General features: G+C 44.6%; 1 protein-coding gene across 1 annotated transcript; it reads left to right on the forward strand.

Annotated features, from left to right (window-relative positions):
* Positions 1–947: 947 nt before the first annotated feature.
* LOC106560878 (protein transport protein Sec31A-like) lies at positions 948–23,151 on the forward strand. Its single transcript, XM_045687452.1, is given in 28 exon segments — positions 948–1,115; positions 2,352–2,466; positions 2,818–2,941; positions 3,057–3,252; positions 3,451–3,546; positions 3,702–3,710; positions 4,024–4,164; positions 5,483–5,625; positions 6,007–6,106; positions 6,283–6,444; positions 6,805–6,957; positions 7,722–7,955; positions 8,525–8,692; positions 8,884–9,019; positions 9,257–9,435; positions 10,224–10,350; positions 10,684–10,829; positions 11,001–11,174; positions 11,707–11,892; positions 12,223–12,454; positions 14,262–14,384; positions 14,387–14,680; positions 15,576–15,620; positions 16,806–16,861; positions 18,806–18,991; positions 19,270–19,389; positions 19,540–19,611; positions 21,645–23,151. Coding segments are annotated over 27 exon segments (3,861 nt in total). The 5' UTR covers positions 948–1,115; positions 2,352–2,387; the 3' UTR covers positions 21,825–23,151.
* Positions 23,152–23,496: the final 345 nt, after the last annotated feature.

The following is a 23,496-nucleotide window of genomic DNA, read 5'->3' on the forward strand; positions in this document are numbered from 1 at the left end:
GAAGAAGAAGAAGAAGAGCTGTGACTGGCCTCACTCCAGGACAGTAGGTGGCGGTGTAGGCACTTTAAAAATTGGATGCGATCCGCCAACCCAATCTCATAAAAGAAGAACGTTTACCAAGACGACAGTGAATCAAAGATTTTATAAATAAACCAAGATAGACCACACCCTCGTTTCCAATGGGAACAAATGAGCCAAGCATGAGCTGGCGAGATCCTATTGTCGTGTTCTTGCACATATCTGCGTTATGTCCGTTAGGAACCCCTACTCTGTGAAGTGCACAATAACTCAATTCCCCTGTGCGCCCCTTTTAAACAACGCCATTTTTTTTTACTACTTTTGCAAAGGGAAAAGTCTGCAAAACGTAGGTCACTCTTTTCACAACATGTTTTAGCTTTGGGAACAGAAAACTGTATTGAGATCAAACGTTTAATCGATAAGAAAATGTGTAGAATATCGGCTAAAATCCATCTGGTTCCATCGTATCCCGCTGCCCGCCATCAGGCTTCCTCTCACTACCATATATTGTACAATCCAGGTGTGCAAAACTCTTACAGATTTACCCAGAAAGACTCACAGCTGTAATCACTTCCAAAGGTGATTCTAACTTGTATTGACTCAGGGATGTGAAGACTTATGTAAAGGAGATATCTGTATTTTTATTTTCAATACATTTGCAAAAATGTCTAAAACATGTTTTCATTATGGGTATTGTGTGTAAAATATATATATATTGTTTTAATCAATTTTCAAAATGTGGACTAAATCAAGCGGTATGAATACTTTCTGAAGTTGCAACATTGTTCATCAGGAAATTACAATGTCTAGTTAGATGTAATACTGTTTTGAAAAAATCAAAACTATGTATTCAGTACTTTCATCAACCAAGCCCAGTACGGATACTACTGACATATGGAGAGGCGAGACAATCTTTGCTGAACTGAAAACATTGCAAAACACAGCTACAGGTCAAACCAAGTTACTGACTGCTGTGATATTTGAACCCATGTCGGCCACCGTAGAGGAGGATAAACATATCAATGATTACGTTGGGAGTGCCCGGTAGTTTTCTACATCATTTGTTGCTAGAAAGATTGATAATCATCAATTCCGAAGTAAGTATTTTATATTTTTATATACATATATGGGGGTACTAACAATATAGTGTTAGAATACATTTATTCTAGCTTGCTAGATTTATAAGCTGAACGACACGTCTGCATGATTTAGCTGTCAAGCTAGCCGTAGTAGCTCTAGCAGAAGCCAATGACACGTATCGGTAACTAGCCTAGCTAGCTACCGTTAGCTAACTAAACTGGGATGGTTTATAGGTAATGTTGGTTGAACTATTAGCTATAAAGCTAACATTATATATTTTATATATATATGTCATTACGGTGAAGAAAAGCCGTTAGCAGTCTGTATTACTAACCAAATGATGGATGTTAGCTAGCTCAACGTTTTTTCATTACACAGCAGCTATCCATCTACGCTATCCATCTACGCTATCTAACGGTACGCTCGCTTCTCGTGTTGTTGATTCATGAGACGTGATTGAAATTGATTCTTCTAACGTTAGTGAATTATGTTTCAGCTTATTAACCATCCCTACACGTTACGTAGCTAACGTTAACTAGCTACTGAAACGCCCGACAATATTTCGTTTTGATTATTCAGAAACGTTTAACGTTTGATAGTTAGCTGTAGGTGGGTTCTTAGTGTTTAGAAATTGGCTAGCCCCATATGACACCCAGTACTGCCCAATGCAATGCGCGTACCTTGGGTTTATTCCTTACGTCTTGCAACGGAAACTTTGCACCGTTTAAGAAGTCAACTGAGAGAGACCTACCTGAATTTTTCTGATAGAAACTCTTGTTTTCGTGGCAAAACTTTTTCAGTTTGGAGGAAACGTTTTGCAACAGAATTTGCGTTATGAATACACTCCAGGTGTCATAACTGCCAGGGGTGTGTTCAATATGAAAAACTTTGTTTAACATAGCCAAAAACATTTCGAAATGTTTTTGGCTATTTTCAACGTTTTAGTCAATGGTGCTGAAGAGAAGAACGGTGTGATTATGGTGGCTCAGGAGGGCTATTGTGTATGGTGGGCTGCACAATATTGTGTGATTAGCTACAAATGGTCACACTGGGGATTTATGTATCTCAGTGTGTCACACCCATATTGATCAGGGTACACCCACCAAACAGGAACAAACACCTCAAAAGCTGTTGAAGAATGGTGCACACTGTTTGGTGCATACCATTGCTACACAATGTAGCAAAAATTGAACCGAACTGAATGCACCCCAGTATTGAAACGTCATTAAAAGTGCTTGTTTTTCATTATTTAGGACTTTGATAGAGGCATCCTAGCCCAATAGAGGAAGATGAGGCTGAAAGAGATCCAGAGGACAGCTCATCCAGCATGGAGTCCTGCCCCCCATCACCCTATCTGCCTGGCTTTAGGTAGGGCACACATGTTACCTGTATCAGGCCTGTCCATACCTGTCCTGTCCTGCACTAACCCTTCTACCTAACCTTACGTAGGGTAGAACTGTTTTGTGTATCAGGACTGTCATGCGCTTATACAGTAGATAGTTCCAGATGTTTAGGCATTCTTGCCAGATGCCTCCCAGATCTGTTTATGCTATCTAGCCAACATGGCACGTGTGCATAAACAGATTTGGGAGCAGGCTTCTAAAATCAGGAGTGATGTAACCAATGATAACAGGCTTCACTTTTAATTCTGAATAACATACTCTTGAGTTCTTGTGATTTATTAGATTTCTTTCTTGGTCTGTTTTTGTTGACGAACAGGCACGTCAGCTCAGCAGCTGGATGCGTCATTCAACACCACTGCCGCCTTGGAAATATTCCAGGTGGATTTTGCCGATCCTTCCCTGGACATGAAGCTCAAGGGGTCTCTACCTACTTCTAACAGGTAAGCAACAAAATGACCTGCTAACCCAATACATTACCAGTTATCAAGTTAATATATTATTGTATCAATGCATATGATTCAACCTATAACATTTGATTTGATATCTGTGCCCTAGGCTGCATAGTCTGGTGTGGGTAAACTTTGGAGCAGGAGAAGACGGTTTGGGAGGGAGACTGATTGGAGGCAGTGATAATGGCATGGTAACAGTGTATAGCCCAGAAGCCATTGTAACATCAGGGGCAGAGGCAATAATAGGACAGTCTGACAAACACACTGGGCCTGTCAGAGCACTAGACTTCAACCCCTTTCAGGTAAATAATGGTAGCAGCCAGTCAAGTCTTTGGCCCATTTCTCACTTGTAGTTTGGCATGCAATTTAAAATAGCTACTAAATTACATTAAATTAAGCTTTTAATATGAACACTTAAAGGATATGTTCAATTCAATGTTCTGTACAGTATTATATTCCCCACATGTATTTTTTTCTCATTTGAATGTACTCTCTCTCAGAGTAATCTGTTGGCGTCAGGGGCAAACGATTCAGAGATCTATATCTGGGATCTGAACAATTTCAGCAATCCAATGACACCCGGGACAAAGTCACAGGTAAATGTCTCTGGGGAAGTTTGTCCCGTTCTCTTCAATTTCCATTCAGCGTCTTCTCTAAATCAAAATGGTGGATATTCCAGGTGAATTAAGTTCCCTGGAATGAGTCTTAATTTAATTTTGAACAGTTTTCTCCATGTTTCCCCTCTTTGTAGCTTTGTGAGGTAAGAGTGAAAGCCAGTGTGTGTGTGTGTGTGTGGTTGTTGTCTGGTGTGTGGTGGCTTTAACATGTGTGGGCTGGTGGGAATGTTAAATAACCTAACACTTCCTCCTATCCAGATATTACTGAAGTCTCAAAGAAATAGTCTTCCACAGTGTGGCAGTGTTGGGAATTTTGGCTTTGCTTTTTGATGCGTAATAACACTTTTTTTTTTTGTTAATCTCTAAAATGTGTGCTGTGACATTCTCCAATCCATAATTCCTCAAGGAATATCTATATTTGTAACAGTGCTGTTCCTTCTCTCCCCATCCACCTAGCCTCCTGAAGATATCAGTGTAGTGTCGTGGAACAGGCAGGTCCAACACATCCTGGCCTCTGCAAACCCCAGTGGGAAAGCAGTGGTCTGGGACCTGAGGAAGAACGAGCCCATCATCAAGATTAGTGACCACAGCAACCGGGTGAGTACAGTAGACTAGTGAGTACAGTAGATTGGTGACCACAGCAACCGGGTGAGTACAGTAGACTAGTGAGTACAGTAGATTGGTGACCACAGCAACCGGGTGAGTACAGTAGACTAGTGAGTACAGTAGATTGGTGACCACAGCAACCGGGTGAGTACAGTAGACTAGTGAGTACAGTAGATTGGTGACCACAGCAACCGGGTGAGTACAGTAGACTAGTGAGTACAGTAGATTGGTGACCACAGCAACCGGGTGAGTACAGTAGACTAGTGAGTACAGTAGATTGGTGACCACAGCAACCGGGTGAGTACAGTAGACTAGTGAGTACAGTAGATTGGTGACCACAGCAACCGGGTGAGTACAGTAGACTAGTGAGTACAGTAGATTGGTGACCACAGCAACCGGGCGGGTACAGTAGATTGGTGACCACAGCAACTGGGTGGGTACAGTAGATTGGTGACCACAGCAACCGGGCGGGTACAGTCGATTGGTGACCACAGCAACCGGGCGGGTACAGTAGTCTGTCCTGAGGAACCACTGGGAGTCTGGACTGCGTCATGTTAGCTCCCCTCTCATACTGACTCTAGTCTGGACTGTATCATGTTAGCTCCCCTCTCATACTGACTCTAGTCTGGACTGTATCATGTTAGCTCCCCTCTCATACTGACTCTAGTCTGGACTGTATCATGTTAGCTCCCCTCTCATACTGACTCTAGTCTGGACTGTATCACCACTTATGCTGTACAGAAGTTAACACAATACACGCCATGTAGAAATGTTGAAAGGCTGTTGTGTTGTAGATGCACTGTTTAGGGATGCTCTGGTCTGATGTTGTGTTGTAGATGCTCTGTTCAGGGATGCTCTGGTCTGATGTTGTGTTGTAGATGCTCTGTTCAGGGATGCTCTGGTCTGGTGTTGTAGACGCTCTGGTCTGGTGTTGTAGACGCTCTGGTCTGGTGTTGTAGACGCTCTGGTCTGGTGTGGTGTTGTAGATGCACTGTTCAGGGATGCTCTGGTCTGATGTAGTGTTGTGTTGTAGATGCTCTGTTCAGGGATGCTCTGGTCTGGTGTTGTAGACGCTCTGCTCTGGTGTTGTGTTGTAGACGCTCTGCTCTGGTGTTGTGTTGTAGACGCTCTGGTCTGGTGTTGTAGATGCTCTGGTCTGGTGTGGTGTTGTAGATGCACTGTTCAGGGATGCTCTGGTCTGATGTAGTGTTGTGTTGTAGATGCTCTGTTCAGGGATGCTCTGGTCTGATGTTGTGTTGTAGATGCTCTGTTCAGGGATGCTCTGGTCTGATGTAGTGTTGTGTTGTAGATGCACTGTTCAGGGATGCTCTGGCACCCTGAGGTGGCCACACAGTTGGTCCTGGCCTCAGAAGATGACCGCATGCCAGTCATTCAGATGTGGGACCTGCGCTTTGCCACATCCCCTCTCAAAGTCCTGGAGAACCACACAAGGTGAGCCTTCGGGACATTGTGCCACACATTGCTTTAAATTGAATTGTTATGTATGATGGTGATGATATGGTCTCTGTTATGGCAGGTGCAGCTAAATACTTCATGTTTCTACCTCCAACAGTGCAGTAATATCTAACAATAGTAATCCACATAATAAAACATTTCTTTATACGTTGGTGATGTGCTACTTTAATTGTCTGTATGTTGTTTGTTGTGTTTTTATTGGTGTTGTATGTATTAAGTGGTTCAATCACATTTCCTTTTTAGGGATTAATGAAGTAGAATTAGTTATTCTAGCTCGGTGGCTGTTGTGTCATAGTTGAAGTTAAAAGAGAAAGCATTGACTGTCGGTGATGATGGCTTGATGTTTTTCCTCCTCAGGGGACTTCTGTCCATAGCGTGGAGCCAAGCAGACCCAGAGCTGTTGCTCAGTAGTGCTAAAGACAACAGGATTCTCTGCTGGAACCCCAACACTGGAGAGGTACCTGCTTTTCTGCTCTGTTCTAAAGGTCTCATCGCATCATGTGGTGTATATGGCCTCCATCACAAGGCCCCCGCCATCTTTCCCTGCCCAGGGCTTCTTCAGATGCCTCTGTTGTCTAGGTGATCTGTCTCTACAATGTCGTGGTGATCCAATCTCTCTCCCCATCTCTCTAGGTGATCTATGAATTACCAACCACCAACCAGTGGTGCTTTGACATCCAGTGGTGTCCCAGGAACCCAGCGCTGCTGTCGGCGGCCTCGTTTGACGGGTGGATCAGTATTTACAGCGTGATGGGAGGAAGCCTGGAGGCCCAGCAGCAGAGCAGGGCTGATCAGGTAGAGAGCCTCTATCTGTGGCCATGTCTATTTACTGTCTAAAGGAAACCACACACAATCCAGTGTTGCCACTGGAAGTCACTCTGGATAAGAGTGTCTGCTAAATGCTAAAACATCAAAAGCTCCCTATTTCCTATGTAGTGCTGTATCTTCAACACTATTTCTGGAATAGATGTGATTTGATTGTTGTAACATTTTGGCGTAGTCAGGTATCTCGTAGTCAGGTAGCGTTGAATGTGGTTGCTACTGCTACTATAGTGGTAGGCTATGGTTGTAGACCTTCTCATTAAAGACCTCTGCTCATTTCTCTTATCTTATATTTAGATTGGAATGCAGTCTTTGTGTGGTACTTTCCCACAGATCTCCTCGTCCTTTGACACCATGGATCCGTTTGGGACAGGCCAGGTGCTGCCCCCTCTGCAAGTTCCCCAACCCACCCCTCAGACCACCCTCGTCGCTCCGCTGAAGAAGCCCCCCAAGTGGGTTCGTAGGCCCGTAGGAGCCTCATTTGCTGTAAGTGCAATGTACTTGACCGTTTTTTCATTTTTATATATCCATTTTTTGTATTGCAGAAGGTAAATAACATAAGTAAATGCCTATTGTGAGGAACCCCAATATGTTTAAGTAGTAAGGCATGACAACCTGTGGATTATGGTGGAAACACACGGTTAAAGTCTATTCTTAGGCATGACAACCTGTGGATTATGGTGGAAACACACGGTTAAAGTCTATTCTTAGGCATGACAACCTTTGGATTATGGTGGAAACACACGGTTAAAGTCTATTCTTAGGCATGACAACCTTTGGATTATGGTGGAAACACACGGTTAAAGTGTATTCTTAGGCATGACAACCTGTGGATTATGGTGGAAACACACGGTTAAAGTGTATTCTTAAGCATGACAACCTTTGGATTATGGTGGAAACACACGGTTAAAGTGTATTCTTAGGCATGACAACCTGTGGATTATGGTGGAAACACACGATTTTAAGTCTATTCTTAGGTATGACAAACTTTGGATTATGGTGGGAACACACGGTTAAAGTGTGTTCTTAGGGATGACAACCTTTGGATTATGGTGGAAACACACGGTTAAAGTGTATTCTTTGGCATGACAACCTGTGGATTATGGTGGAAACACACAGTTAAAGTGTGTTTACTCTTCAGTCACGCTCTACTTATAAAGGGACTCTACGTGCTTATGACAAGTCTTACAATGTATTATAACTGCATCATAGTAATAGTACATTTTCCTCCCATCCTCTTCTCCTTGTAGTTTGGTGGGAAGCTGATCACCTTTGAGAGTCCTAAGGCTCCAGTCCAGAGCCCACAGGCCGTCCCTGTCCCCAGGCAGGTGTTTGTGAGCCAAGTCACCACGGAAACAGAGCTCCTCCAACGTTCCAGAGAGCTGCAGGCTGCTCTGCAATCTGGTTCCTTGTCAGACTACTGCCAGGCCAAGATCCACAAGGCCCCCACAGACTCTGAACAGGACATATGGAGGTTTCTCCTGGTAGGTGTTATGACACTGCACAGTGGCATCAAAGGTTCATTTTAAAGGAATAATGGAAAATTTTGGCAATTAAGCAACTTTTCTACATACCACAGGGTCAAACAAGGTAACATTATAGAGACAGTGTGAGCCATTCTGGCATTTAATCCCTTTTTCTACTCACCCAGATCTCATGGATACCATTTTTGCCTCTGCATGCAGTTTTGAAGGTAGTTTTGGGAGCCATTGCTAACTAGCGTTAGCACAATGGCTGGAAGTCTCTAGCTGCTTAAAATGTATCCATGAGTATCCTGACCGACCCTCGTTAATTAGAAAAGTTGCTTAATTGCCAAAATGTAAAGAATTCCAGTTATCTGTGACATCTGAGGTCCTGTCAGTCCTTCAGACTGAACCGTAGCAGGACTCACAGAACACCTCATGGAGATGACACATTTCCATGAACAGTAGAATTCTCTGTACAATGTGTTTGGATAGAAAGGCACTCAGGAGCCAAGACCGATATATGATGAACACAAGTTCTGCAAGGGTTGTTTAGGTTTCCAATGTTGACCACCTCCTGATGTTTGCAGGTCAACTTTGAAGATGAAGCCCGGGTCAAATTCCTGAGTCTTTTGGGTTTCAGCAAAGAGGATTTAGAGAGAAAGATATCCACCTGCTTGGGGAAGAACCTGCAGCCTAACGGACATGGAGTGGATGCCAACGATCTGGCTGAGAAGATACAGCTTCTCTCTACTCAGGTCAGTCCAGGAACATAGCTCTACATAGCCCATTCTCTTTTATAGTAGTCCTAATTCTAGTCTGCATATCTTCCACCGTCCTATAGAGGGCAGTGACGAGTATCAGAAGTGATATGTGGTCTCTTTTTCATAACAACATGAATCCTGTCACCTTTTTATATCATCACCAGTTGTCCTCGTTTTGTTTCCAGAGGTCAGAAGAATCCGGGGATGCGGTGGACTCCACCAAGACTCCGGGTTCATCCTCCCCCTCTGACTTTTTCAGTCAGATCCCAGCACAACCACAGGACAAGGAGAAGATCAGCTTCCAAATCCCTGTCTCAGCAGGTACTGCTTGTCTTCTGTTCAGTATCACAGCAGTTGGACGTGACTTCAGCTCTCTCTTCCTGTGAAATCTAAACAGTACGGACTGGTTTCCCCGGACACATAACAAAAAGCATGTTCAATGTAAAACCTTTTAGTCCAGCATTAGGCTTAATATGAATCTGTTGTCCTGGTAACTGGCCCTTTGTATGACTGTAACTCTCCGTATCTCATTCAGTTGCTTTGCCTCTGTTGTCGCAGATGCAGATGGTCTGATCAGCCAGGCTCTGCTGGTGGGAAACTTTGAGGGAGCGGTGGATCTGTGTCTGAACGACGGGCGTTACGCTGAGGCCATCCTGCTGGCTATCAGTGGAGGACAGGAGCTACTGCAGAAGACCCAGCAGACATACCTGGACAAGCAGAGGAACAGCATCTCTATGGTAAGACGGAGAACATACCTGGACGAGCAGAGGAACAGCATCTCTATGGTAAGATGGGGGACATACCTGGACAAGCAGAGGAACAGCATCTCTATGGTAAGACGGAGAACATACCTGGACGAGCAGAGGAACAGCATATCTATGGTAAGACGGAGAACATACCTGGACCAGCAGAGGAACAGCATCTCTATGGTAAGACGGGGGACATACCTGGACCAGCAGAGAAACAGCATCTCTATGGTAAGACGGGGGACATACCTGGACCAGCAGAGGAACAGCATCTCTATGGTAAGACGGAGAACATACCTGGACCAGCAGAGGAACAGCATCTCTATGGTAAGACGGCGAACATACCTGGACCAGCAGAGGAACAGCATCTCTATGGTAAGACGGCGAACATACCTGGACCAGCAGAGGAACAGCATCTCTATGGTAAGACGGAGAACATACCTGGACCAGCAGAGGAACAGCATCTCTATGGTAAGACGGAGAACATACCTGGACCAGCAGAGGAACAGCATCTCTATGGTAAGACGGAGAACATACCTGGACCAGCAGAGGAACAGCATCTCTATGGTAAGACGGGGAACTTTTGAACCGGGGCCAATTTGGGACTTACCCTCATGACTATTTGATTGATATTATATTTGTATGACTTGATTACTAGCTAGCAAAGTTAATTTAGTTCAGAATATAGTTACTTTATATCAACAGTGCAAAATAATCAGATTTACTGAGTCAACATGAATAAATACAACATGGTTAAGTCTACTATCTACCGTCCTCAGCTGATCTCATCCGTGGTGACCCAGAACTGGGGAGACATCGTGCAGAGCTGTGACTTGGATAACTGGAAGGAGGCTCTCGCTGCTCTCCTAACCTACGCTCACCCCAAAGAGTTTGCTCATCTGTGTGGTAAGAACACCAAGATGGTGACGATTGTAACAAAGGAATCAGGAAACCCCGACTTGCTTTTACCTTGAGTTCAGCACTTATTTCTGCGGTCACTAGAAATCTATTTCACAAGAGAGACCTGATTGTACCTGATGGTCTCTTCTGCTTCCTGTTCCTAACCCCTCCCTCCCTTTCTCCTGGTATGACTATAACGGATCTCTATGCTGTGTAGACTATCTGGAGGGTGAGAGGACAGAGCAATGCTGTCTGCAGGCATCTCTGTTACATCTATCTAACGTCTCCTACTTTCTCTCCCTCTCTTCCATGCTCTCCCTCCCTCTCCTGGTACTGTAGAGACCCTGGGGTCGCGTCTGGAGGGTGAGAGGACAGAGAAACGCTGTCTGCAGGCATGTCTCTGTTACATTTGCTCTGGGAACATTGAGAAACTAGTGGAATGCTGGGCCCTGCAGAGGGACTGCTCATCTCCCCTGGTTTTAGAGGTAACAAATAGTTTTTTATCTATATATTTATCCTTCATTTAACCATGGAAGTCACTTTTCCAAGTGAACCCTAGTGTTATGATGATATGATAACTGGCCACCGATACTATCTGTAATGACATCGTAGGAACCAGGTAGTAACAATATGTAATCTGTGTGATTGACCTCCAGGACCTGGTAGAGAAGATGATGGTTCTGCGTAAGTCTGTGGAGCGTCTGAGGAACAGCGAGGTGGCTGTACAGAGTCCTATCCTGGCTGACAAGCTGACTCGCTATGCTGGTCTCCTAGCTTCACAAGGCAGCCTGGCTACAGCCCTGTCCTACCTGCCAGACACCTCAGACCAGGTAAACACAACCTCCACTACTCTTCAGATACCTTATCAACTAGGAAATGTTTAAAGATGTCATCATGCTTCAAAGACACCTTGTTTTCTCTCTCCTGGATTGTGTTCAGACCTGCATTTAATATGGAAGTTGTGCTTCATTGATCTTGCCTGGTGTCAGGGAACTAATGATGTAGTCCAGAAAGGGTATTTCCCACCATCTGGTACTCCGGAGGGGTGTACTGCAATCAGGATCACTGAGTTTGCCTGCTTACTTTGATAAACAACCAGAAATTACTCCAGATTTTCTGGGTCGTTAACAAAGCTAAATGTCCCTGTGTTCTTGTCTGTTGAGTTAATAAAACCATGCCCATTTCAAGGTTATCAAAAAATATAATAATAATAATATTTCATAATATTTAGGCAAGTTAGCTGGCTAACTCCCTGGTTTATAGTTTAGCCCTCAGGCAGGCTGAAGCATCAAACTGTTTGAAATAGTTCAAGTACGATTCTAACTGTTATGGTTTTGTTCTGTGGTGTTTGTCTTCCTGCAGGCTTGCATCATGATGATGAGAGACCGGCTGTTCCACGCCCAGGGAGAGAGAGGAGCAGCATGGGGTCAACAGCCCCCACCGTTCCCTTACAACATAGTCAGGGTGACGGGGGGCGACCCTGACCCCACTCGGGCCCCTGCTGTCCCCCCCCAAGCACAACCACCAGCACAGACAACACAGACACCGGTATTTAGGAATTAATGCATTTTATTTGACACTTTTGCCTCAGCTATGAGAATGCAACAATACACACATAAAAATGATTGAGGATTCTAAAACACAAAGTAAACAGATGTATTTCCATTGATTTCTACATTGATGAATCTAACTTGAGGTGTCCATGACATCATAGCAGTTGCTAGAGTAGATGTTATGAAACATCAGCTTTGGTATATTGTTATGTTCTCATGTATGTTTCTGTGGCTGCATTCCATTCTACTTTTGAAGTAGTCAACTATAAAGGGAATAGGGTGCCGTTTCGGACGCAGGCTGTGTATAAATGATGTTTCTCTCCAGGGGCCCTACCAGCCTCCTCTTCCTGTGATGCCAGTGGTTGGCCAGCCTCCTCTTCCTCTGATGCCAGTGGTTGGACAGCCTCCTATGACCACAGTCTTCACTCCTCAAGCTGTTACTCACTCCAGAGGGCCTCCTCCTCCTTCGTATGGTGGTCTGCCACCCTCCTCCCATGCTCCTCCACCTAGTGGGCTGCTACGGCCAGTCTACCCTCAACATCCTGCCACTGCCCCAGGTAGGCACTCACCCTCAGTCCAGGGCCGTGTTCAGCAGGTGTTGTCTGGAACTGATCCTGTGCGTAGTATGCTTACTGACTTTATCTTGCTATTTTTCTCTCCTGTGTTTTTGTTCTACCTTGTAATTTGTAGTGCTGTATTGATTGCTGCGTTGTTGGGTTTGGAGCTTGGAGCTTGTAAGAAAGGCATTTCACTGTACTTGTGTATGTGACATTAAAACTTAACCTCTATGGGCTAGGTGGGACGCTAGCGTGCCACCCGTGGTGCACTCCATCAACAGCAGGTGCATTTCAAGAGCGGCAAATTTGAATCCAAATAAATGTCAAAATTCAAATTTTTCAAACATACAACTATTTTACACCCTTTGAAAGATAAACATCTCCTTAATCTAACCACGTTTTACGATTTCAAAAAGGTTTTACGGCGAAAGCATAAATTTAGAGTATGTTAGGACAGTACATTTACAAGAGTTGTGTGTAATGTTTTGTCAAGTCAAAGACAGGGTCACCAAAACCATAAAACCAGCTAAAATGATGCACTAACCTTTTACAATCTCCATCAGATGACACTCCTAGGACATTATGTTAGACAATGCATGCATTTTTAGTTCTATCAAGTTCATATTTATATCCAAAAACAGCGTTTTACTATGGCATTGATGTTGAGGAAATCGTTTCCCTCCAATAACCGGCAGTCAAGTCAGCGTCACAAATTAAATAATTAAAATTAGAAAACATTGGTAAAATATTATATTGTCATTTAAAGAATTATAGATTTACATCTTTTGACCGCAATCAACTTGCCAGATTTAAAAATAACCTTACTGGGAAATCACACTTTGCAATAATCTGAGCACTGCGCCCAGAAAAATACGCGTTGCGATACAGACTAGACGTCATGTTGGGGAGATCTAAAATCGAAAATACTATGTAAATAATCCATTACCTTTGATTCTCTTCATCAGATGTCACTTCCAGGTATCACAGGTCCATAACGAATGTAGTTTTGTTCAAAAAAGCTCATCATTTATGTCCAAAAATCTCCGTCTTGTTAGCACATGATCTAAGCCAGCCGGACTTCTCGTCATGAACGAGGGGAAAAAATATATTTACGTTCGTTCAAACATGTCAAACGTTGTATAGCATAAATCATTAGGGCCTTTTTTAACCAGAACATGAATAATATTCAAGGTGGACGAATGCATACTCTTTTATAACGTATTGGAACGAGGATACCCAACATGAACTCGCGCGCCAGGTGTCTAATGGGACATCATCGTTCCATGGCTCTTGTTCGGTCAGATCTCCCTCCAGAAGACTCAAAACACTTTGTAAAGGCTGGTGACATCTAGTGGAAGCAATAGGAAGTGCCAAAATATTCCTCAGCCCCTGTGTTTTTCAATGGGATAGGTTTAAAGGTAATACAACACATCAGGTATCCACTTCCTGTCAGAAAATGTCTCAGGGTTTTGCCTGCCAAATGAGTTCTGTTATACTCACAGACACCATTCAAACAGTTTTGGAAACTTTAGAGTGTTTTCTATCCATATATAATAAGTATATGCATATTCTAGTTACTGGGTAGGATTAGTAACCAGATTAAATCGGGTACATTTTTTTTTATCCAGACGTGCAAATGCTGCCCCCTAGCCCTAACAGGTTTTAAACATGTTTGTTCTACATAATATATTTCTATGTGAGCGTAATATACAAGCTGTGCCCTGCTGAACCAGGTAGTATTCTGTCACCTCCCAGACACTACTCCAGATTGCTCTTGATGTAACATGTCTGTCTCCTGTCTGCTCAGGGTTCTCTCCAATCCAGCCATTCCAGCCACAACAGCAGCCCATGTCTGCAGGACTAGGTGGCCCTGGCCTCTCTGCCTTCCCTCCAGGACCTACTATGCCAGGCTCCAGCCTGTCTGGACACCCCTGCCTCCCTTCTCTGCCCCTGGCAGCCTCGCCACCATGCCCAGCCCAAGGCTACCTCCGTCAGGCTTCACACCCACCTCGCTCCCTTCAGGCCCCATGCCACCCAGCTACCAGCAGCCTGGGGCCCCCGTCGGCATGTACCCACCAGGGGGGTCTCACCTTCACAGCCAGGGCCCACCTGCAGGTCCCCCCTCTGGTCCGTATTCACCCCTGGGACCCGGGTACCCACAAGGAGGTCCTGGAGCCCCGGCCGTCAAGTCCTTCTCTGCTCCGTCGGTTGCTCCTCCTCCTACAGGTACTGACCATGATGCAATTGATGTGTTGCGTCCCAAATGCCATCCTATGCATGATATAGTGCACTTCTGTTGACCTGGGCTCGTACGGTCAGTAGGACCCTACTGTTGTTGACCGGGGCTCGTACGGTCAGTAGGACCCTACTGTTGTTGACCGGGGCTCGTACGGTCAGCAGGACCCTACTGTTGTTGACCGGGGCTCGTAAGGTCAGTAGGACCCTACTGTTGTTGACCGGGGCTCGTACGGTCAGCAGGACCCTACTGTTGTTGACCGGGGCTCGTACGGTCAGCAGGACCCTACTGTTGTTGACCGGGGCTCGTACGGTCAGCAGGACCCTACTGTTGTTGACCGGGGCTCGTACGGTCAGTAGGACCCTACCGTTGTTGACCGGGGCTCGTACGGTCAGCAGGACCCTACCGTTGTTGACCGGGGCTCGTACGGTCAGCAGGACCCTACTGTTGTTGACCGGGGCTCGTACGGTCAGCAGGACCCTACTGTTGTTGACCGGGGCTCGTACGGTCAGCAGGACCCTACCGTTGTTGACCGGGGCTCGTACGGTCAGCAGGACCCTACCGTTGTTGACCGGGGCTCGTACGGTCAGCAGGACCCTACCGTTGTTGACTGGGGCTCGTACGGTCAGCAGGACGCTATAAAGAGAATGGGGTGTCATTTGGGACACAGGCATGGCCTGTAACACCACTGTTTATCTGTTGTGATAGTCATCTTTAATCATATCTTTATTCATAACTCATTTATGCTTAAAGAAGGAATGGTAGATTCTTGTTTGACACTTTTTATAAATACTAAATCATATGTAGTGAGATTTGAGAAGTGAATAACGTAATGTTAATATATAAATGCTTTTGATTGAGCTGTCCCCCTTGTTTAACTTTCAGGGTATTTCCCTTGGCTGAGTACTCCCCTTGTTGACGATGATGAAGGTGACAGTGAGCGTGACAGACAGAGATAGGTTTGGATATGGTGGGATAAGACTGTGTTAATGCAGACAGGGATAGGTTTAGATATGGTGGGATAAGACTGTGTTAATGCTGACAGGGATAGGTTTAGATATGGTGGGATAAGACTGTGTTAATGCAGACAGGGATAGGTTTGGATATGGTGGGATAAGACTGTGTTAATGCAGACAGGGATAGGTTTGGATATGGTGGGATAAGACTGTGTTAATGCAGACAGGGATAGGTTTAGATATGGTGGGATAAGACTGTGTTAATGCAGACAGGGATAGGTTTAGATATGGTGGGATAAGACTGTGTTAATGCAGACAGGGATAGGTTTGGATATGGTGGGATAAGACTGTGTTAATGCAGACAGGGATAGGTTTAGATATGGTGGGATAAGACTGTGTTAATGCGGACAGGGATAGGTTTGGATATGGTGGGATAAGACTGTTAATGCAGACAGGGATAGGTTTAGATATGGTGGGATAAGACTGTTAATGCAGACAGGGATAGGTTTAGATATGGTGGGATAAGACTGTGTTAATTCAGACAGGGATAGGTTTAAATATGGTGGGATAAGACTGTGAATGCAGACAGAGATAGGTTTAGATGTGCTGGGATAAGACTGTGAATGTAGACATGTAGAAAGGTGTTTGCCTGTGCCGTCACATGATTTTACAGGAGCGTGTTGGGCTGGTCTTTGATTTATAACAATCATTGTAACGATGTAGCGAAATAATCCATGCTAAATCACTGTTGTTGGTGATTTACATTTACTAATTTAATACCAAAGTATCTGTTTTTGAAATGTATGATATTTGAGTACTAAAAATGTCCATTTACCAAAGTATTAGGCTATGCCAAGTAGTGAAGCTAATGCAACAACAATAATGTTTTATTATTGTCAGTCAGTGTGTCCAATGTAACTGCACTGTGATGCTGCCTGGCCGTGGCCTGCTGTCTGTTGAAGTGACCTGTTTGTTGCTACTCCAATGGAAATACCTTTTTGTTTATCAGAGTTGAAAGTGACGTTTAAGAGTTTGAGAAATAACCCTGCTCAACTTAATGTAACTCCAGGTCTCTAGGCTCTTGGCTTTGGCTGCTGTCTGGATTCTTAAAAAGCCACCAGTGTCTTGTGGCTGACTATTCATCTTTCACTATCTACAGGACAAGATGGTTGGAATGACCCACCAGCAGTACGAGGGGGTCCCAGGAAGAAAAAGGTATCTGCTCTGGATAAAGGACCTTCATACCTTCCCCATCCTCTCTGATAACATGGACTAGCTCAGACTGGAGAAATGTGGACCACTTACAATTTGTCCAACCCAGTCCAGGACCAGTAGACCATCTTGATAATGTTAATAGCTATAATCTTAGTTCTATGTAAACCAGTATTCAGTGAATATACAGTCGAAGTCGGAAGTTTACATACAGCTTAGCCAAATACCTTTAAACTCAGTTTTTCACAATCCCTGACATTTAATCCTAGTAAAAATTCCCTGTCTTAGGTCAGTTAGGATCACCACTTTATTTTAAGAATGTGAAATGTCAGAATAATAGTAGAGAGAGTGATTTATTTCAGCTTTTATTTCTTTCATCACATTCCCAGTGGGTCAGAAGTTTACATGCACTCAATTAGTATTTGGTAGCATTGCCTTTAAATTGTTTAACTTGGGTCAAACGTTTCAGGTAGCCTTCCACGAGCTTCCCACAATAAGTTGGGTGAATTTTGGCCCATTCCTCCTGACAGAGCTGTGTAACTGAGTCAGGTTTGTAGGCCTCCTTGCTCGCACATGCTTTTTCAGTTCTGCCCACAAATGTTCTATGGGATTGAGGTCGGGGCTTTGTGATAGCCACTCCAATACCTTGACTTTGTTGACCTTAAGCCATTTTGCCACAACTTTGGAAGTATGCTTGGGGTCATTGTCCATTTGGAAGACCCATTTGCGACCAAGCTTTAACTTCTTGACTGATGTCTTGAGATGTTGCTTCAATATATCCACATAATTTTCCTCCCTCATGAAGCCATCTATTTTGTGAAGTGCACCAGTCCCTCCTGCAGCAAAGCACCCCCACAACATGATGCTGCCACCCCCGTGCTTCACAGTTGGGATGGTGTTCTTCAGCTTGCAAGCCTCCCCCTCTTTCCTCCAAACATAACGATGGTCATTATGGCCAAACTGTCCTATTTTTGATTCATCAGACCAGAGGACATTTCTCCAAAAAGTACGATCTTTGTCCCCATGTGCAGTTACAAACTGTAGTCTGGCTTTTTTATGGCGGTTTTGGAGCAGTGGCTTCTTCCTTGCTGAGTGGCCTTTCAGGTTATGTCGATATAAGACTCGTTTTAATGTGGATATAGATACTTTTGTACCTGTTTCCTCCAGCATCTTCACAAGGTCGTTTGCTGTTGTTCTGGGATTGATTTGCACTTTTCGCACCAAAGTACGTTCATCTCTAGGTGACAGAACGTGTCTCCTTCCTGAGCGGTATGACGGCTGTGTGGTCATACTTGCGTACTATTGTTTGTACAGATGAACGTGGTACCTTCAGGTGTTTGGAAATTGCTCCCAAGGATGAACCAGACTTGTGGAAGTCTACAATTTTTTTCTGAGGTCTTGGCTGATTTCTTTTGATTCTCCCATGATGTCAAGCAAAGAGGCACTGAGTTTGAAGGTAGGCCTTGAAATACATCCGAAGGTACACCTCCAATTGACTCAAATTATGTCAATTAGCCTATCAGATGCTTCTAAAGCCGTGACATAATTTTCTGGAATTTTCCAAGCTGTCAACTTAGTGTATGTAAACTTCTGACCCACCGGAATTGTGATACAGTGAAATAATCTGTCTGTAAACAATTGTTGTTAAAATTACTTGTGTCATGCTCAAAGTAGATGTCCTAACCGACTTGCCAAAACCTATAGTTTGTTCACAATAAATTTGTGGAGTGGTTGAAAAATGAGTTTTAATGACTCCAACCTAAGTGTATGTAAACTTCCGACTTCAACTGTATGTTCTCCAGATGTTGTAGACTGTCTTTGGTATTTCAGTACTTTCACGTGTTTAAACATGCATTAAGATCTTAGCTGTATGTTAACCAGTATAAGGTGAGGGTTTTATGCCTAATAAACCTGCTGGTGTGTGAATCTGTGTTCTGTCTGTCTCAGATTGTCCCAGACAACTACACCCCTCCTGCTCCCATCACCGCCCCTGTTATGGGGGGTTACCCCATGGAGGACCATCATCAGCCCCAAGGACAGCAGGGCCACGACCCCAGTCGCACCCAGCAGGGCCACGACCCCAGCCGTACGCAGCAGTTCCCCCCAGGGGCCCCTCAGGAGCCCAGCGTACAGGTCAGTGGCAACCTTGTCTCAAGCCCTTCTGTGTTTCTCCATGCCCAGTTCTGGAGCCAGAATACAGTGGGATTTCTGGTAACATGAGACTAGTGCGAACCTAACCCAGTACCATTTACTTTCTTATTAAAGGCCTGGCAGGCTGACCTCTAACCCCTAAAGTCAAGCTACCATTTACTTTCTTATTAAAGGCCTGCCAGGCCGACCTCTAACCCCTAAAGTCAGGCTACTAGTTACTTATAGGTAGGCAGATCTCTAAGTCCTGTGTGTCCCTTCAGCTCCTCCAGGCGCTGCCGGCTGAGAGGGTGGAGCAGAGAGAGATCCCTGCAGAGCACATGGTCCTCAAGCAGACCTTCGACAGCCTGGTTCAATGCTGCCAGCTAGCCGCACAAGACCCAGTAAGTCTTTACACAGGACAGTAGTATCAGCTCTTGTGATTCAAAAGACAGAATTTCTACCCATATATCTGCATAAGACACACAGAGCCATTCTGAAGGTGCTGCTGTTCGAGTCTGACATCCTAATATTCTATATATTTTTTTTCTCAGCAAACAAAAAGAAAACTTGACGATGCATCGAAACGCCTTGGGTACCTGTATGACAAGCTGAGAGAGCAAACGGTGAGAACATGTAGCAGATGCTCTACCACAGGGCCCAGCCTCGGAGTTCAGAAATCTGCTGTTTCAAAACACACACGTTAAAAATAATCTGCTTTTTAAACCATTTCACCTGCGTTTTATATTGAAAGTCAGCAGTTTTTTTTTTTTGTTCAATAGAGTGATCAGGGACATGTAACTATAGTTTTCCGTCACAGAAAATACATCAGTGCAACACATTCAGGCAGAAAATAACTTCATTTTCATCAGATGACAACAGAAGTGGAACGCCATTTGGCAGGCAGCCACACCAGTAAATGAGTTTACAATTAAAAAGCACTGTCTTTTTTTGCAAAAACGATGCATGGCCATCATATTTCTGTTCACCGTAGAAAGAATGTAGCCAGCTACATTTCCCAATGTTTTGCTTGAAGTTAATCTTGTATTTTACCAGAGAAAAGTTGGCTACACGGGAAACAGGGAAAAGCAGCTCCACATCAGTCAGAGCGCTATCTGCTGATAGAATGCCGTTCCTGAAGTCTCATCCGAGCGGAGAAGTGCAACTGAAGCACAAAATTAGTCTGATGCCGAGCAGAAATTACAATAAGAAGCATTTTAGATTTGCTGTACAAAACGCAGCAAGATATTTCTTATTTGTTTTATATTTTTTTATGCGTGAAAATCATAGAATTCTCCATTAACACAATCCCTGTACCATGATGTCAGTTAGTTCTCATTCTAACCCTGTCAAGTTACTCCACTACATAACAGACCCAGTCGTGGTGCTCTACTACATAACAGACCCAGTCGTGGTGCTCTACTACATAACAGACCCAGTCGTGGTGCTCTACTACATAACAGACCCAGTCGTGGTGCTCTACTACATAACAGACCCAGTCGTGGTGCTCCACTACATAACAGACCCTGTCGTGGTGCTCCACTACATAACAGACCCTGTCGTGGTGCTCCACTACATAACAGACCCTGTCGTGGTGCTCCACTACATAACAGACCCAGTCGTGGTGCTCCACTACATAACAGACCCAGTCGTGGTGCTCCACTACATAACAGACCCAGTCGTGGTGCTCTACTACATAACAGACCCAGTCGTGGTGCTCCACTACATAACAGACCCAGTCGTGGTGCTCTACTACATAACAGACCCAGTCGTGGTGCTCTACTACATAACAGACCCAGTCGTGGTGCTTCACTACATAACAGACCCAGTCGTGGTGCTCCACTACATAACAGACCCAGTCGTGGTGCTCCACTACATAACAGACCCAGTCGTGGTGCTCCACTACATAACAGACCCAGTCGTGGTGCTCCACTACATAACAGACCCAGTCGTGGTGCTCCACTACATAACAGACCCAGTCGTGGTGCTCCACTACATAACAGACCCAGTCGTGGTGCTCCACTACATAACAGACCCAGTCGTGGTGCTCCACTACATAACAGACCCAGTCGGGTGCTCCACTACATAACAGACCCAGTCGTGGTGCTCCACTACATAACAGACCCAGTCGGGGTGCTCCACTACATAACAGACCCAGTCGGGTGCTCCACTACATAACAGACCCAGTCGTGGTGCTCCACTACATAACAGACCCAGTCGTGGTGCTCCACTACATAACAGACCCAGTCGTGGTGCTCCACTACATAACAGACCCAGTCGTGGTGCTCCACTACATAACAGACCCAGTCGTGGTGCTCCACTACATAACAGACCCAGTCGTGGTGCTCCACTACATAACAGACCCAGTCGTGGTGCTCCACTACATAACAGACCCAGTCGTGGTGCTCCACTACATAACAGACCCAGTCGTGGTGCTCCACTACATAACAGACCCAGTCGTGGTGCTCCACTACATAACAGACCCAGTCGTGGTGCTCCACTACATAACAGACCCAGTCGTGGTGCTCCACTACATAACAGACCCAGTCGTGGTGCTCCACTACATAACAGACCCAGTCGTGGTGCTCCACTACATAACAGATTGTAAAGGAAATGTGTACATGCCTATAGTAACTTAAATTCTCCCCTCATCCTGTAGCTGTCTAACAACATCCTGGGTGGTTTACATGAGATCAGCCGCTGTGTGGCGGGCAAGAACTACCAGCGTGGCCTGGAGGTCCACACTGCTGTGGTCACCAGCAGCAACTTCAGCGAGATCCAAGCCTTCATGCCCATCCTCAAAGTGGTCATGACCATCGCCAACAAGCTGGGCGTCTGACCACTGATCCCACACCAAGGCTAGCTTCTAGAATAAACCGTGTTTCCTATAATGCTCTACTTCTGACCAGACCCTATGGGCTCTTTACGGGCCCTGTGGGATCTGAGGGCACCGAGGGCCCCATGATCTATGAGGGCCTTTGAGGGCTCTATGAGGGCCCCGAGGGCTCTTGTCAAAAGTAGTGCCCTATATAGGGAGTAGAGTGCCATTTGGAACACTCAAAACACACCAAGATAAAACAGCCTTCAGTGTTATCATATGGATGGATCACAATGTTATAGATGAGATATTTATTTCTTTTTCAGCTGTTGAAATGTGCTTTGATAAAAGACATGATTGCAGATGTGTGGTTTTCGCTTGACTAAAGCCGACTCATTGAAAGGTTTCTGACTTGGCTGATGATGAGAGGTGTTCTCCTCTCTGAGAAGAGGAGTTATTGCTACTGTGGTGGTTATCAACAGCAAAACACCCAATATTATTAAAGAAGTTGTGTCCTTGAGCTTTTTGATGGGAAGATACCTGATGTTAAATATGTAAGGGGTGGGGGTTACTGATGTGGGATGTTGTTGAGAGCTGAGGATTTAAATGTCATATGTTTGAGAGTGGAGAAAAACAATGTGGGCTTACATCCAACTAAGGGAAGACTTTGGAGAGCGAGGTTGTTTTGTCCACCTTCCTACCTCATCTTTCCTTAACAAATCCACACAACGTCCAGCTGATTTTAGAATAGTTAGGAAGTGATTGAGTTATATACACTTTTGTAATACATACTGTACCACAGCGAAGATAGTTACTTTTTCACTGACATACCAGTGTGTTCTACAGACCAGTGTGTTCTACACACCAGTGTGTTCTACAGACCAGTGTGCCATCTCTTAGTTTGTTACGTTTTCAGGCCAAAGCACTGCAACAACTAGCTCTGATCCAGGGTGATACGTGCAGCTTGTTGACTCAGAGCTGTGTCAGCACCTGCACATTACGCCCTGGTCCAGAGCTATGCAACAAAAGAATCTAATTTGATGATTCTTGTGGAGTTGCTGGATTTTTACAGTCAGTCCGCGTTAGTCACTATAGAGTGGCCCGCTGCCATCAGCTAGCTTGTGTGATTGAGATACTGTATGAGAACGGTGTGTGTCCTGGTTGTTGGCTTTGCCCCCTGTTTATAGTGTGCTGGCTTCTGTTGTGTATAAACTGTAATAACCACACCACTGTAAACAGCTTTGGTGTGGTTACACTTGACATTTCATTCTGATTGAAGAACGTGGCAGTTATCGACTGAAATATGATTTATGGCAAAGAAACCCATGAATAAATCTCTTGAAATATTTTTGTGAATTGCAAGTGGTGCGTAAGCTACACTCCCCCTATTTATTTGTTGTTGACGATTCCCCATTTTTAATAATGAATTAGTAATTCCCCCTGTTTAATAAGGAATTAGCTATTCCCCCTGTTTAATAAGGAATTAGCTATTCCCCCTGTTTAATAAGGAATTAGCTATTCCCCCTGTTTAATAAGGAATTAGCTATTCCCCCTGTTTAATAAGGAATTAGCTATTCCCCCTGTTTAATAAGGAATTAGCTATTCCCCCTGTTTAATAAGGAATTAGCTATTCCCCCTGTTTAATAAGGAATTAGCTATTCCCCCTGTTTAATAAGGAATTAGCAATTCCCCA

Source organism: Salmo salar, chromosome ssa01 (assembly GCF_905237065.1).
Source record: "Salmo salar chromosome ssa01, Ssal_v3.1, whole genome shotgun sequence".
In the NCBI taxonomy this organism is placed as follows: Eukaryota; Metazoa; Chordata; class Actinopteri; order Salmoniformes; family Salmonidae; genus Salmo; species Salmo salar.